The following is a 16931-nucleotide window of genomic DNA, read 5'->3' as shown; positions in this document are numbered from 1 at the left end:
ATATAAAACGCAGAAGACAAGCCAAGACAAGAGGACACAAGATATGGCGCAAGCCAGGGACAAACCCCACAATGTGTGGGGAAACCCTTTGATCAAATCTTCTTTTATCTTCAAAGTTCAGCAGAGAATGAGAGAGAGAGAGTACATTTACAATAGAAGTCAATACTTTGACTTATCTAGATCTAGCATAGATCATTTCGTATCATGATGAGATCAGTTGAAGACATTCTGCTTCAACTGATTCTCAAGGTGACTCCTTCACCTATCATCGTGCTGCATCTCGTCCATTTGCTGCACCTTACTGTGTAGCACCATCATGCTGCCCATGATCATCATGCTGCTCATGCTTTCATACATCACTGTACTACCCATGATCTTCATCATGTTGCCCATACATCATGCTGTCCATGATCTACATCATGTTGCCCATAATCTACATCATACTGCACATACATTATGTTGTCCAAGATGCGACATCTTCCATCATCATGCAACCCTGTGTTGTACTTCATCACTAAGATCTTCAGTACTGCTGTTATCATCATTGCTGCACCATGACAGTCCCTTGAAATTACCCCAGAGGTGATCGAGATCATGATTTCACAAGAACTGGTTCATGACTTTGTCACTGATCATCATAGCTTCTCATGAACTGCATTAAAATGCTGAGAATGTAACTATTACTGTCATTATTACAACAACACTTGGCATAGCTTGAAACCCTCGTCATTCACTGCGTATCTATACATGGTGTGGATCTGCTCCTCTCATGGACAGGTCTCCTTTAGCTACAAGTCTCCTTTCCAGACCTTCTTACAAGACATGACTGCGGCTAGGCTTCGTTACCATTACTGCGACTTCATGTATTTGCAGCGGTTTCATATATAGACTGTGTTTACGTGCATTGACTGCGGCTTCAAGTATGTGCTGCGGTTTCATATATATGTGACGGTCTTGTGTTCACCATAATCTTGACTGTCTGCTGTTCCAGCGTATTTATATCTATGAGTGCCCAGCGTATATATCCAACGTATATACTTCCAGTGCATTCACATAATGCCCAGCGTATATACTGTCCAACGTTTACATTACAGCAACGTATATAATATGACTGCGTCCCTGTGTTCAATGTGACTGCGTTAGATTACGTTGCTGCCATCCCATAATGCGTTCAATAAGACTGCGTCCCTGAAGTATATATCTGCATTCAATATTGCTGCCGTCCCAGATCTGCTTATATGTCTTTTCATGACTGCGTTGGATAGTGTCTTTATGACAGTGTGCAAGGTGTCCATGCGTATTACATCGTATGAAATCCTTCCCTTACCGTGGCTTGGTGTTTCCATTACAGCGTATAGTCTAGGGCATCATCTGCGTGCAAACTAGGGCATCAACTGAGTGTGAGTTAGGGTATCATCTTTAGGCTAGCGTATCTTTTGGTTCTCTCCTTCCAAAAACCCAGACGTGGAGAGGAGATCACCTCAAGGATACATACTCAAAATGACTTCAAATCCTCACCAATTTATACTAAAACGAGGATGATGAATAGACACGTCGGTTGGGCTTCTAAAGCCTACATAAGTGCTGGTCGGCTTGATAATAATTACATAAACAAAATAAATTCATATCTCCATAAATACTTATCGGAATTGGATGATCTTTGGATCAATCCTTCACCTCTCAACGAGAGGGATCCAATAAAAATATCAGCTGCCATAAATAAGCTGACCCACATGGAGTTTGGCCCTAGTTGCCAATTTAACAGATCTCCTATCTATTGGGGAGGCTATTATTGACAGGGAAATGACACTCACGACTCTTGGAGGATTAGCATCCGAATGGTACGTGTTCAAGACTACTCTTCTGAACAATAATGTAATTCCTGGTTTCGAGGAATTAATGGCTAGATGCATTCAAGAAGAAACAAGGGAAGAAGAGCAAGAAATGCCCATGCCTAAAGGTCCTCCTGCTGCCTTTTCTTCTCATGCTAAGAAAAGAAATAATTCCGGGACTAAATCAAAAGGAAAGGCTAGACCTAAGGGTGGAAGAAAATGACGATGTTACATCTGCGATAAAGCAGGTCACTATGCAAGGGAGTGCCCTGATAGAAAGGACTCACACCGGGATGATGATCAAAATCCCTCTGATGGCAATCAAAGGAATGACAAATTCAATAGCAAAGGTAAGAGGAGAGCTGGGAATCGAGGAAGAGGACAACCATTCAAGAAGGCTAGAAATTCCAGGATGTATTAAATGCACCTGACCTCAAAAAGAACCTAGTGTCCATCTCGGCAATGGAAGACAAAGGCTACAAGGTAACCTTCAGCAATGGCAAGGTACGTGTATCGAAAAATAATGTTAAAGATGCCTTTACTCTTGGGTTTCGTGTTGATTCATTATATCAGGTCGATGGAAGTCTGCTAGGTATCATGTCTTATGACACATCTCTTCAGTCCGAACTTTGGCATCGGAGGTTTGCCCCCCTTCATTATAAAGCTATACTTGGTGTAAGACAAATGGTGATAGGGATGCCCGAATTCCGAGTAGAGAAAGAAGGTGTATGTCCAGGATGTGTCGAAGGAAAGCTCAAAAGGGGACCATTCCCCTCAAGCCAAAGCAAGACCTCCAATATATTACAGTTGGTTCACTCAGGCATATCTAAGGCTGGCATTAAGGGGGAGATTACTTCACCACATACTCCTGAGCAGAATGGTGTGGCGGAAAGGAAGAACTGTACAATTGTGGAAGTTGTCTCTATGGGTAGATGATGTAACAATGCCTGATTTGGAGGAACCCATGGATCCTATTTATCCACCTGAGCCTTCCTCTTCTAGGAAGAGGCCTTCATGGCTTAGGGGGATACTTAATGATGCTGAAGGACATGCTGCACCCCGAGGAACCTTCCGTCAAAGTAAGAAACCTAATAGGTATCAGGGATACCTGACCATCATGAGCACGATCATACAAAATGAGCCTTCATCATTCTCAGATGCCATCAAGCATCAAGTATGGAAGGATGCTATGACCATAGAATATGAGTCTATTATGGAGAATGATGTCTGGGAAGTAGTTCCCAGACCCCAGGACAAGACAATTGTCACTTCTAAATGGATTTACAAGATAAAGCATGCAACAGATGGAAGTACGGAAAAGTATAAGGCTCGTTTTGTTGCTCGTGGTTTCTCCCAGAAGGAAGGTATAGACTATGATATTTGCACTTGTTGCCAGATATACGACCATCCGCTTGATCATAGCCCTTGTGGCTTCACAAGGATGGAGCCCACATTAGATGGATGTCAAGACCATGTTCTTGCACGGTTCAATCAAAGAAGAGGTCTATGTGGAGCAACCTGAAGGATTTGAGATTTATGATTGAAAATCTCATGTATGCAGGTTGAAGAAGGCTCTTTATGGGTTGAAGCAAGCACCCCGAGCATGGTATGAGAGGATCGATAGCTACTTGATGAAACTGGGATTCACTAGGAGTGAAGCCGATCCTAACGTTTACTTTAAGGTTGAAGATGACAAACCTCTCAAACTGGTGCTATACGTGGATGACCTCTTTCTAACAGGTGCATACCCTCTCATTCACAAATGTAAGAGGGAGTTGGCTTCTGAATTTGAAATGAAGAACCGAGGACTTGAAGTGTGGCAGAAGCCAAGGGAAATTTTCCTATCTCAAGGAAAATATGTGGTGAAGATTCTGAAAAGATTTGGTATGATGGACTGCAAACCTGTGACTACCTCGAGGATCTTAACTTTCAGAAGTTATATAGTAGTGATGTTGGACCAGATTTGGGAAATGCCTCTGAGTTTCAAAAACTCATTGGCGTTGATGTTCTTGGTGAACCTCTGTCCGAACATATGCTTTGCAGTTAGCATTGTGAGCTCATATTTGGTTGAGCCTCACTAGATTGATGCCAAGAATCTTCTAAGATGTCTTCAGGACACAATCTCTCGTGGATTGAGATACAATGTCGGAAATATGAAACTGCATGATTATTCGAATGCTAATTAGACAGGTAGTGTGGAGGATCACTGGAGCACTTTTAGTGATGTTTCTCTTTGGATTCTGCTTCGATATAATGGATGAGCAGGAAGCAAAAGTCAGTTGCCATAAGCATCGATGAGACCAGATACATATCTACGAGTATGATCTCGTATGAAGTTGCCTGGTTGGGAAAGCTCTTCAGTGTGCTGTTTGAACACATACCACTGTGATTCTCTGTAACAACCAGAGGTGGGATTCGATTATTGAGGAATCCCGTATTCGTCGATTGCTCTAGCAGATAGACATCATCTGGGATATGGTAAGTCGATGAGCAAGGAGGCTCCATCGCATTAAGATGATGTACAGGTCGATACACCTTGTCAAAGCCCCGAGGAAAGATCTAATTTGTGATTTTCCCAAACGACTTGGTGTTGTTAAGAAACCCTTGTACAAGGGTCCTGCATGTTGCATACATTCAACTCTGGGAGCTCTGAGGCCTTGCGGTTCTTAGTAGAGCAACATACAACCACAGGGTGACTCACCCTCCCCTGGTGGTGCGCACTAGAACAAGATGATTCGCTCTCTTGTGGGACAAGATGATTCACTCTCTTGTGGAACATGATGATTTGCTCTCCTATGTAGCAGGATGATGTGTTCTCCTGTGAGGCCTAGATTGATGTGTTCTCCATGGCGTTTGTAGCAGGATTGATGTGTTCTCCTGTGAGGCCTGGATTGATGTGTTCTCCATGGCGATTGTAGCAGGATTGATGTGTTTTCCTGTGAGGCCTGGATTGATGTGTTCTCCATGGCGATTGTAGCAGCATTGATGTGTTCTCCTGTGAGGCCTGGATTGATGTGTTCTCCATGGCGATTGTAGCAAGATTGATGTGTTCTCCATGGCGATTGTAGCAGGATTGATGTGTTCTCCTGTGAGGACAGGATTGATTAGTTCTCCTGTCGAGGCATCCTACCCATGCAGCCCGGGACTCATGGGAAGTACCTCTCATTTGATCAATGAGCAGGGAAATGAAGTTAGGGACTATAGTAGTACCGATGGATGCATCGTTGTATATACCGTACTCCCTATGCTAGGATGACCTCCATTGATCTGGGATCAATGATACTGGTCTGGGACCAGTGGTAGGAGTTGTACCATACTATGACACTGACTTTGGGTTGGTCGAGACTGGTCTGGGACGAGTGGTACATACTCTGAGACTGACTTTGTGTCAGTGCAGTGCTGGTCTGGGACCAGTGAGAGTGGTACATACTATGACGTTGACTTTGGGTCGGTTGAGACTGGTCTGGAACTAGTGGTACACTCTCTGAGACTGCGATACTGGTCTGGGACCAGTGGTACGCACTCTGAGACTGACTTTGAGTTAATGGAGGATGATACTGGTCTGGGACCAGTGGAGTTGTACTCATTATGACACTGACTTCAGGTTGGTTGAGACTGGTCTGGGACCAGTGGTACATACTCTAAGACTGACTTTGAGTCAGTATGATACATCCTTGATCATTTCTTCTTCTTCATAATTCAGACAAAAGTAGAGCAGAACAGAACAAAGCAGAGCAGTGCTTATAGAGCAGAGCCGTACAGATCAGTGCAGGGCAGAAAAAGACAAAGCAGAACAGGCAAAATAGAGCAGAGCAGGGCAAGGGTCAGGCTGTACAGGGCAGTGCATTTGATGGATGAATAATAATGACTGATAGACAGATTGCAGATGAAGTTCTCCCTAGTTGAGAGGGAGTGTTAAAATTGGAAACTAGGGCAAAACTTCATGTGGGTCATCTTATTCATGGCTGATAATATTTTTATTAGATTCCTCTTGTCGAGAGGTGTAGGATTGATATAATGATCATCCGATTCCGATAAGTATTCATGGAGATATGAATTTATTTTGATTATGGAATTATTATTAAGCAGACCTACAACTTATGTAGGTTCAGAAGTCCAATAGTCGCATCTATTCAAACACCAACGTTGTGTATAAATATAGAAGGTCTTTTTCTCATTTGGACTCACTCATCTCATCACATCTCTCTCTCTACTGCGTAGAAAAGAGTCTCTTCTCTACTGCGCAGAAAAGGGTCTTTCTCTCACACATGTGAAGCCAGACGCTGTTGAACCTAAAGCTGCAATTGCAGATCCAAAGTTTGACCAGTGTTGACCATCAAATCTCCTCCTTAGAACTGCGTTGTAGGTCCATCTGGATCTCCTCTGAAAGCCGCAACTTTTGGTGGTGGAATCAAGTCAATTCGACGGACGGTTTGCAAGATATCGACTGCCCTAGTTTGAAGGAAGCTGCTAAAACTGAAGCTGCAACTGCAGAAGTAAAGTTTGACCTGTGTGGACTAGAAGATCTCCTCATCTGAACTGCACTGTAGGTTCATCTGAACCTCCTCTGAAAGCCGCAACTTTTGGTGGTGGAATCAAGTCAATCCGATAGACGGTTTGCAAGATATCGACTGCCCTAGTTTGAAGGAAGCTGCTGAAACTGAAGCTGCAACTGCAGAAGTAAAGTTTGACCTGCGTGGACTAGAAGATCTCCTCATCTGAACTGCGCTGTAGGTTCATCTGAACCTCCTCTAGAAGCCACAACTTTTGGTGGTGGAATCATGCTGATCCGACAGTCGGTTTGTGAGATATCGTCTGCCCTAGTTTGATGATGAAGCCGCTCATGCTGATGCTGCTGATCTAGGGTTTGCTACTGCTGATATAAATTAGATTTATTGTACTATTTCTCTCTGCTGAATTATTGAAGATAAAAGAAGATTTGATCAAAGGGTCTCCCCACACATTGTGGGGTTTGTCCCTGGCTAGCTGCCACATCTTGTGTCTCTTGTCTTGGCTTGTTTTCTGTCGATTGTTTAATGTTCTATCTGCACTTTACTTTATGGACATGTGATTGCTAATCTGTGGAATATAATAAGAAAAATAAGTAAACTGTTATAAGCATAGAACATACCATATCTTAACATCAATCAATGAAATGCATTGGTGATCACTCTTTGCAGTTTCACCTTAGCGTTGCCTTCCCACCTGGAAAAGGTAGTAGGTGGACTCGCAGTTCCCTTAGAGCTTCATGCTAAGTTCACTTAGACTTGTGTTCCCAGCGTGGAGCCTCTACCTTCATTAATGGGTAATGATAATTCTTGAATCTCTAATGTCAAAGTCTTACTCATAGACTTTTAATTGATGACATTAATGGTTCTGGCATACTGTTAAAATTATTTAAGGCCAGATTATCAACATGTGGGGTTAGCAAGAATTAAGCTCAAGAATTTCACTTTGGTGAAAGGACATCTTTATTTTGGTCTTCAATTTATGGAAAAGATAAATTAGCCATTCTTGAGGATGAGCTCTAGTTCTAGAGGAAATCCACTCTTTGCATTAAACCTTGGCATCTAGGTTTATTCTCATTGTAGAATAATTTGAGACTCTCTCAATTTATGTGGGACTCTTAAATCTATGAGCATGTTTTTAGGAATTTACGATATTAAGATCATGGGGTTCACATTAGAAATATCTTGGATGTGCAACTTCCCATGGAGAGCTTGATGTCTTGTACTGGGACTCGTGTGGAAATGGATATTTGTAAGGGGGTTCTATTTAAAATTATGGATCTTGAAGGAATCACTTGGAAACAAGTTCTGAACTACGAGAACGTAATCTTTTGATGCAGATCATGCTATGCTTATGGGCATGTGACCTCTTCTTCCACTCTCTTAAAGTCTATGGCTAGAATGGATTAGCGATAACAAGGTTTTCAGGAGCTTAAAAGGATTACACACATCATATTCAACACATGTTTAGTCACTAGTGTAGAGAATAATAAATGGCATATTATTAATCATTTTTTAGCAATTCATCCTAGGGCTATCCTAAGGTAGGCTACCATGTAATAGTCTCTTACCTATCTCATCACACATTACAACATCTATCGTAAGATGGTTATGGGGGTTGAACCACCTAACTAACCTTAACATAACTAATTCTACATTATGTTTTGGTCACATAATACAAATGTATTTAATTTTTACAGTGGCATTGGAGATCATTTTTTACTCCTCCAATACCCCCTTGCAAATGAGATCTTGAGTAAAGCTTTCAAAAACCAAATAATTGTTGCTCACCCGAGGTATCTTGATGGGTTTTGAACACTATTGGCTCAAATCAACTATCGTTGGTTTTTAAACCACCACCAATCAACATGTTTTGAACTGGATCACGTCAAAGTTCAAGCTGTCCGATACATATATTGCCACTCCTCCATAGATTCCATATCACCTGGTTTGCAAGTTGACATTTCGCTTCTGCCTTTTTTTTGTTCATGGTGACACTCATTTTGAACATGTGATTTTACTTGTAACTTTTGGATGGTTTCCCTAATGTAAAGAATTCGACCATTTTTGTAGTTTTTGTCTTTTATGATCTAATGCCTGTAGTTGTTATACTTGCTAAGTGTATAATCATGTTTGACCAAAGGTCCAAAATACAAGGTTTCCAACATTAGTTTTCATAAGAAATATTACTAATACGGATAACCTTTAAACAATCGTGAGATATCAACTTCAACTAATGAATGGTGTTATTTATAACAGGTATTGAAGAATGTAGATTGGCCAGAGCAGTTTCCCTTCAAGAAGGAAGCCTTTGAACGTTTTGATGAGTATGTAAACCATGTGTGCATCAGTGTTTTTCTAAAGTTGCATGGGACATGATTAGCACTTCAGTATTAGCCAAAGCCACTAGGGAAATATTCTAACTTATTTTAAACAAAGTACTTTGAGCATTTTCCAATTTGATTTTTCTAAGTTATAGCTTGCTATCGTAACCTATTTTTTGTTTCTTTTACAGGTCCTTTTGTTTGGTAATCTTTATTATGTTTATTTATTGTGTTTAAATGTAAGCATATGAATGAAATGACTTTACAACATTTCTACCGGGAGTTATAATGTGTTTCTGTATTTTACGACTTGACTTGCATGTTAGTTGTTGACATGGTAATGTTAAACCACACCCTTTGTAAAATAATAATGAGTTACTACAAGGGTGAGAAGTATTTATTTATCTGTTATATCTGGGTGTATGTCTATACAAACAAGCAAAAAAAATCTGATGCGCATGTTGTGGTATTTTATTTAATTAACTATGGTTAGCTGTTTATTAAAATTGAGTAAAAAGGCTCAAGGAGCCATGTTTAATCAGAATAAGACTTGCAAAATTGTCAGTATAGGATACATATAGGGGCATAGAAATACTTGAGTGGATTTTAAATGTTTTGGTGACAATGGCAACTGAGCTAAAAGGCACTTTGTATTATATTGGAGAAATGTCAAATGGGAAGTTGAATTTGGTTGTACATTGGTCAAGGCTATCTAAGACACTGCAAAAGGTCTCTTAAAATACCCAATATTTCTCCTCATTCCATCATCAGTCGTCATTGTGCATTCTTGGGATTTTATATAAACTTTAGGTGGATTATTTGGCATTATATGTGGCATCCATAGATAAAAGATAACAAACTAGAAACAAAGTGGTTTGTACAATACTATAATTACTAGTTGAAAATTCTTACTTTGAGAAGTGTTACCTCACAAATTAGCACCTTTAGATTTTGGTCCGAAAGATCCGTATTAACCTAAGGGAAAATAAGAGGGAGGCTAATGTCACTTCACCTGTCCTTTTCACACTTAAGGGATTTTCTCCAACTCAAGGGGGGTGTTCCGAAGGTAGCATTGCTAAAGCTTAGTCAACAAGATGAAATGAAAAGTGGCTTTAGCAAAACAAGTGTTGTAGTATAGGAAGATGAAAATATGATGGGTAGATCATCTTTCCATTAATCCCATCAATGCCACACTTTTTGGCACCCTTCTTGCATCATTTTTCATCTACTCATCACCTTATCTTTTGTTCTCTCATTAATCTTCTCATCTTGTTCATTCACACCAGTTGCACCTAGACATTTAGGTTGGTTTCTTGTTTGGGTGGCGACTCAACTTATTCATCCATTCACAAGAACGTACTCTAGAAGAAATCCTAGTAGCTTGGTTAACCCTGCTCCCGATCCTGAAAAGGTTCTAAGAGTCCGGTTAAACAAATTACATTCTAGAGATTGTTTAAATTTTCTCGGACAGGAAGCTCTCCTTGATCTCCATTTGCTTTTCATCAACCATCGTATAAATCAAGACATCATGGGTGACTTCTACAGGCCTTGTAACTTCACCAACATTCAAGGATATCCTCATGATTTGCTGAATGAGTCTACTATGAGTAAGTTGCCTTAGTGCCAAGGGAACAATGCTATTAATGCTCAAATCCATATAAAGAAGTTCAACTGCTTTATCCGAAGATTCGCAAATGCTACTGCTTATAATCATGATGATGTTCGGATGAAATTATTTTTGGTTTCTCTAGAAGATGATGATCTTGATTGGTTTCAAGACAAAGCTGACAATGCCTTCAATTTTTGAGATACCTTCTTGATGCATTCAGAGATAAGTATGGCGATAAAAGAGAAGGAAAGTATTTGGTTAAAGAATCCAACACTATTAAGGAAAGAGAAAATGAAACAATTGAAGAATTTAACCAAACATTTACTAAACTATTTTGGGATATGAGAAGACTACAAACCTCCTGACAAGACAATTCTGGAACAATATCTTGAGGCTTACCCTGTAGAGACGCAATATGAGATAAGACGTACTCATCCCAACACTTTAGTTACTGCCCAAAGCACAATTGGGGAATTGGAAAAGGATAAGAAAGCTGCAGGAGAGTTAGAAATCCCTGGTTTTGGTAGAGTCCAAATCAAGTCCAAGGAAAAGGAAGTCAAAGAAGAAGAATCAGAATATGTTAAAGAATTGACCCTGTTGTCGCACAGAGTGTCTAGGAAGCGCGGCAACGCTCAGAGTAAGGGCTGTCACTCTTGATCCTTACTCACTCCGTTTAGACTCTCTCCCAAGTAAGTCAAGGGGGGTAGTCCTAGGCGAATAGATGAGGATAGTGTTGACCACTACATGTCAACTTCCCATAGCAGTACACCCCCTTTTTCTTCGCAAAAGGGACAATGCTTGATTGACGTGTCCGTGCCATTTGACAGTCATCGTCGACTTGATCAATCTATGTTGTAAACCCAGTCTGCATGTGTGAATTGTAAATAATCTTAGTAGATATGAGTCATGTATGTAAATTGCCTATGTGGACCTAATTTTCTAGTGATAATCTACGTTCCGGAAGGTTTTTTGTCTCACCGATCCATGATCGGCAGAGTTTTCCTTCAGCCTAACCCCAAAGCCAAAATGAATTTTGTCATTAGAATCTTAGAGGAATCCTAGTGTGTTAATTTGCTAGATTATAGTTGTGTCACAGAACTGGGTGGTTTATGAGGGTCTATGTCAAATGGGTTTTCCCCCTTGAGATGTAAAGTTGTAAAAGTCATGATGTAAAGTGTCTTGAGGGTTAGAAAATGTTTTAATCCCCTCATAAGTCCTAAGTCTTAGGTCCTAGGTGATTTTTCCAAAGGCTAAGTTCGAGGATCTATTTAAAAATAAATTAAAAATAAAAAATAAAAAAAATTTGAAAAAATAAAAAATTAATAAAAAATTAAAGATATAAATAATTAAAAAAAAAATAAAAAATAAAAAAATAAAAAATAAAATAAAAACTTAGAAATAATAAAATAATAATATTTTGAGTAAATAAATGCAGAATTTCAGTTTTTAATGCATTAAAAAATTTGACGGATGAGATTAAGAGATATCTTGATCCTCATCGACGGTCGAGATCATTTTGACGTGGTCACTCGAACTAGCTGTTGGGAATTTTTCCTTTAAATAGGGTGCTAGGGGTCATTTGAGATCATTCGATCTGTGAGTCTTGTACTGAAGAAAGCTCTCTTGTAAACTTTTTCTGGTGCTAATAAAGAAAGACTTGGGGTTGAAATCTTGCTGGTGTTACTCTCCTGAAGTGCTGTGAGCTGTTTTATTTTCTGCATATTTTTATTTTTCAGCCATTAGTAATAGCTTGATCTAGAGTATTGTTGAACACAGGTATCTTGTTCACTTACTAGGGTTTGAATGGTAATAAGATTTCAGAAATAATGGCAGGTATCTCCATTGCATCTGGGATCTAGTACTGTTTTTCTCTCTTTATTGATGGTTGAAGTAAGCTGTGCAGGAAACCCTTATTGAAGAAATCAGTGGGCGTTTGGGGAAGTTCTCGGCTGAACCAGCCAACTCCCACAAAGCATTTTCTTGCAGAGCCCAGCCAGTTTCAATCCTGGTTTTATCATTTAAGTTTATCTTATGAATGCATGAGAGTTTTTCTAAAGTATCTCATAGTAAAATTGAACTTCTGAAAATATTATTGATGATAACTGACAAATCTGGCTGTTGCAGAGTCACAAAGCTGTAAATTTTGTAGCTGGTTTGTAGGGTTTTAGGTTTTTATCCTTGCATATATTATCTCTGGGTGTTTGTTCTGCCATTGCAGGTTGCAGATCTGAAGGTGAGCTTAAATCTTGAAGCCAGATCTAGGCCCTGGGGGGTAAGATCTGGCCTTAGAATCAGCTATTGCAGGAATACTTATTTCAGAGCTGGAAAATCTTTGTGGGGTGTGATAACTAGAAATTCTGAAGCAGAGGAGTATCACTTTATTTGCAAATTTCTGAGAAATTTTAAAGGGTTTATCAGTTTCTGGCTGCATATTATATTTTTCTGGAAAATTTAAACAAAAAATACATATTTTTATTTGCCCTCTGGAATCTGTTCTGGCATTATTCTTTTCGAAGTTTTATTTGAGGGTTTGATGCTTTGCAAGCTATCCCAAACCTCACGTAGTTTCCATCATTTAATCTGCCGCAGCTCCAATAATTTTCACGTAGTCCTCTTCCCTCTGCATGCTTTCCCTATTCTGCAACCAACAAATTTGGAACCCGACGCTGTCCATTCCAACTTCAACGCATACTTGATTTGCTGTAGCAAGCATATTCACTGGGTATTGTTCTTTGTAGACACCGATTTCATTATCTATCAGCCTTTACGCTTCTCATTTAGCACTATCACGCTGCGTCCTTTGCGTGGCTGCTATCCTCAGATCCCGCCATTGCAAAACGTGCAAATCGCTGCTCTCTCTCCATACGTCCAGCTCTCTTTCATCACCAAACGCTGCTCCGCTGCATACAACCTCAATCTGTTTACACAGTGCCATTCGCTCTATCCACGCAGCCTTATTCTTTGTTGTATCTTGCCATCACTCGATCGAATTGTCTAAAACGCTACCCAATACCTCGCTGCCCGTCCATTTAACCTCCAGCGTGCGGCAAGCTTGTCTCCTCCTGCGCTGTCTGCCATCAAATCCGCTCAGAAACCCACGGCCTTTGCTCCAGCTTCTCTCCGCCGTTTGCCATTCGCTACTTGCACACCGCACGCAGTCATTCCACGTACCTGCATAATACGATAAACAAGCACATCGATTCCTTTAGTTTTATTTTCCATTGTGTTTTGGTTAGTTCAGTTAGTGCATTCGACATTCTTTTTTTATTTTTATTTTGTATGTGTTTCGGCTGATGTAATTGGGTTCGATTTTTAGGTTAGTATGTTTTAATATATATTAAAAATCAAAAAATTTCGTTTCTTTTTTTTTATTGTTATATATTTGATTAAGTTAGGTCTTAGTGCTTTGCTCTAGGTTTTGATTTTAATTTTGATAGCAGAATTTTAATTTTAAATTTAGATTTAGATTAGAATTTAATTTATTTAGTTTTGTTTAGATTTTTTATTTAAAAAATAATATTTAATTTTTTTTTTTTTATAAAAAATAAAAAAGGGTTTCATTTAGTTTTAAATTTTGTTTTATCTGAAAAATATAAAAATATTTCGGGAAATTTTTTGCCAATTTCAGTCTTGGCTCAGGAATTTCTTATGTTTTGTCTTTTATGCTGAGGCTAAAATTTTGATGTGGGAATTAATGGTTAAACATGCTTAAATGTTCATTTGAAGATTAACTGCATGAATGTGATCTCTGGTTAGCACTTTACGTGGTTGTTTAAAGCACTTTATTTTTCGAAATTTTAATTGCTGGAGTATCATTAAGCCATTAAGCATTTATTGATTATCTCGCATTTGGTAAAAATTTAAGCTTTGTTGATGGTAAATGATTGTTAATGAGCTCATATTTCTGCAGCATTTGACAAATAATCGTTTCATCATTCATTTCATAAGGCACTAGTCTATAAATTTAATAAAATCATTTTAGTGCTTGTTTACCCTTCATGTCTTCCAACCCAACTGGTCCACAGTTGGTCATCCATTGTCCCATAGGGTCTACCCCTCTTAGCTGCGGGAGACATGTTTAAACGGAGAGATCGGGGATCAAGGTGAAAGCCACCGGTCTGAGCGTTGTCGTGACAATCTGTGCGACAACAGATAGCTTGTGAAAAACAGACTCTAGGAGATTTTAATGACGAATAACTTGATGAATTTAAATGATTAAATCAAATTGATAGATTAAACGCCAAAGTAAACAAGACACGACAACAAGATAGAAATAATTTTAGACCAATGACTTCGATATCTGAATTAACCATCAATAAAACAAGCTATCCAAAACGATTTTTAATATGTGACAAAAAGTGACAATCACAAATCATCCATGAAAACCCCCAACACTGTCACATGCAAAAGATTCTAGATTTAAAACGATTATCGTTAATGACCAAGATCTAGATTCAATTAGTTTTATCCAACAGTCAATGTAATTCAAAACACTTATCGCACTTTGACCATCATAAAAAAAAACATTTAATGACAAATGACACTAAGGAACCTTAGGTTAAACTTTTTAAATTATTCCTTAGGCAATAATTTTTAATGGTAACTGAAAAATTTAAAATCTTTTAATGCGACGGAAAAATAAAAAGGGTCTAGAATAAAATTTTTAATGGGCCATAGGCCACATTTAAATTTTCTTAACGTCAAAACCCTTTTTATTTTATTTTAAAATCCTTAGTCACCAAAGTTTTAAATTCTTTTATGATTTTTTAAATGTTTAGGATTTTAAAAGTTTTTAGATTTTTTAATTTTTAGATTTTTATATTTTTTAACCCCAATGAAAATTAGAAAAAGAAAAAAAAATAAAAAATAAAAATGAAATGAAATCAAAACAAAATCGTTTTTTTATATTATGATTTATTTTGTGAAAATTTTAAATTTTAAAATAAAATGGAAATAAAAAAAAACGAAAATCTAAACTAAACAAAGACTAAAATAAACACAACTCTAACCTAACTCAACGTATACATAGAAAACAAAACAAAATCGAGTTTATTTGATGTGTTTGCAGGTTTGAAGAAGGGTCGACCACAGTGGAAGGGAGCCACTGAGATGAGGAAGCAACAGATCGAGGAGAGAGGGGCGAGCAACGAGCTAAGATGGCAGTGCTTGGAGAGGAGGATGCACGACGGAGAAGAGAGGAGCTCGTGCGAGGGGAGCTGGGGATTAGGCGCAGGGATGTGTGGGCAGGCATGGACGAAGGGTTTAGGAAGCAGCTGCTGCGGATGGGCAGCGATGGGGGACTGCGTGCAATGAGGGAGAGGATTGAGTGCCAGAGGGACGTGGAACAGGTATGGCAATGCGTGGAGGTGGCAACAAATGAGGGTTTTATGGGAGAGCCGCAGGGATGAGAGGCTGCGGATAGACAGCGTAGCCCTTCCTTTTTTTGTGACTGCAGGTCTGCGTGCGCGAGGAGCAGAGGTCGATGGAATGGAGAAGGGACGAGGTATGGCGCTGCGGGTGAGGCAGAGGCACGCAGGTTGCAAGGAGTGGGTGCGGATGGTGTGAGGGTTAAGGAGAAGGCAACACAGGTCTTTATGCAGCGTTTGGGGGAATAGCGAAAGGGATATGGATATGTAGGTAGCAGAATGGAGGGTGTGAAGTTGGCAGCGGGGTTCAATGGCTGCTTGGAAGGAGTTTGGAGCAGCAGGAAGTAACCCAGAAATTTTCCAGATTTTAAAACCCAAACATAGACCATAAAAAAAAAATTTGAAACGATGATGAACACAAAATCGAAATTTTCCTACTCAGAAAAAACCAAGTAGCCAATATGCAAAACCAGAACCTCTAAATATTTTCCAGAAATCTTAAAAAAAAATTTAAATTGCTCTGCTTCAGATTTCTTTGAAACCCTTAAAAATTCCAGATTTAAAAATTTTAAACTCTTGGATTGCAAAATCTCTGGACAGAAACCCTGCTAAAAATGATGTTGATGGACCTCCAGAGATCCAGATCTTACCCTCCAGGGCCTAGATCTGGACTTTGCATAGATTTCAGCTTCAGATCTGCAGCTGCAATACAACCAGAAACACCCAAACGATATACACAATGACCCAAAAAACATTAAACCCTGAAAGACCAAAATCAGAAAACTCACCTAAAATATTACGGATCTATGTACAAAAATGGTAGATTTATCAGATCTAGGGAGTATGAGTCCGACTTCGCTCCCAGATGTGACGATCTGTGGCTCTCAACAGCCAGATCTAACGATTTAGCACATAATTTTTTTTTTTTGAATTTCAGAGGAGGTACTAAGCTTGAAACCCTTCATGCATCACCCATAAAAATATCTTATGATAAGCCTGGGATCAAATTTAAGCTAGGCTCTTAAGAAAACGCGGATCAAGAGTTGGCTGGTTCAGTGGAAAACGTCCCGGACACCCGATGATCTAATAATCAAGGATTTTCCTGCAAAACTCGATTCAACCGTCAACATAGAGCGAGAAAATGATAATAAAATTCAGATTTAATATAGATACCTGCTATTATATTCAAAACTTAAATTATCATTCAAACCCCAGCGACTGAGCAAGATACCTGTACTCACATCGCTCTTCAGAAAGTTATATCAATGGCCAAAAAGAAATATATGCATGAA

At 39.1% G+C, this 16931-nt stretch overlaps 1 protein-coding gene across 4 annotated transcripts in view; it reads left to right on the top strand.

The window, feature by feature from the left end:
* Window positions 1–16931, top strand: part of LOC149199196 (S-adenosyl-L-methionine-dependent methyltransferases superfamily protein) — a 559137-nt gene that overhangs the window by 40955 nt on the left and 501251 nt on the right. For all 4 annotated transcript variants that reach the window (XM_089402334.1, XM_089402336.1, XM_089402335.1 and 1 more), the window contains exon 2: window positions 8600–8667. In XM_089402334.1, coding sequence (XP_089258460.1) covers window positions 8600–8667 — 68 coding nt within the window. The remainder of the gene's footprint in view (window positions 1–8599; window positions 8668–16931) is intronic.

This window comes from Pinus tabuliformis, chromosome 2_1 (genome assembly GCF_031772625.1).
Source record: "Pinus tabuliformis cultivar Carrire ecotype Pingquan chromosome 2_1, CPIR1, whole genome shotgun sequence".
In the NCBI taxonomy this organism is placed as follows: Eukaryota; Viridiplantae; Streptophyta; class Pinopsida; order Pinales; family Pinaceae; genus Pinus; species Pinus tabuliformis.
Note: the sequence above shows the minus strand (reverse complement) of the source record. Positions and strands in the feature narration are given on the sequence as shown.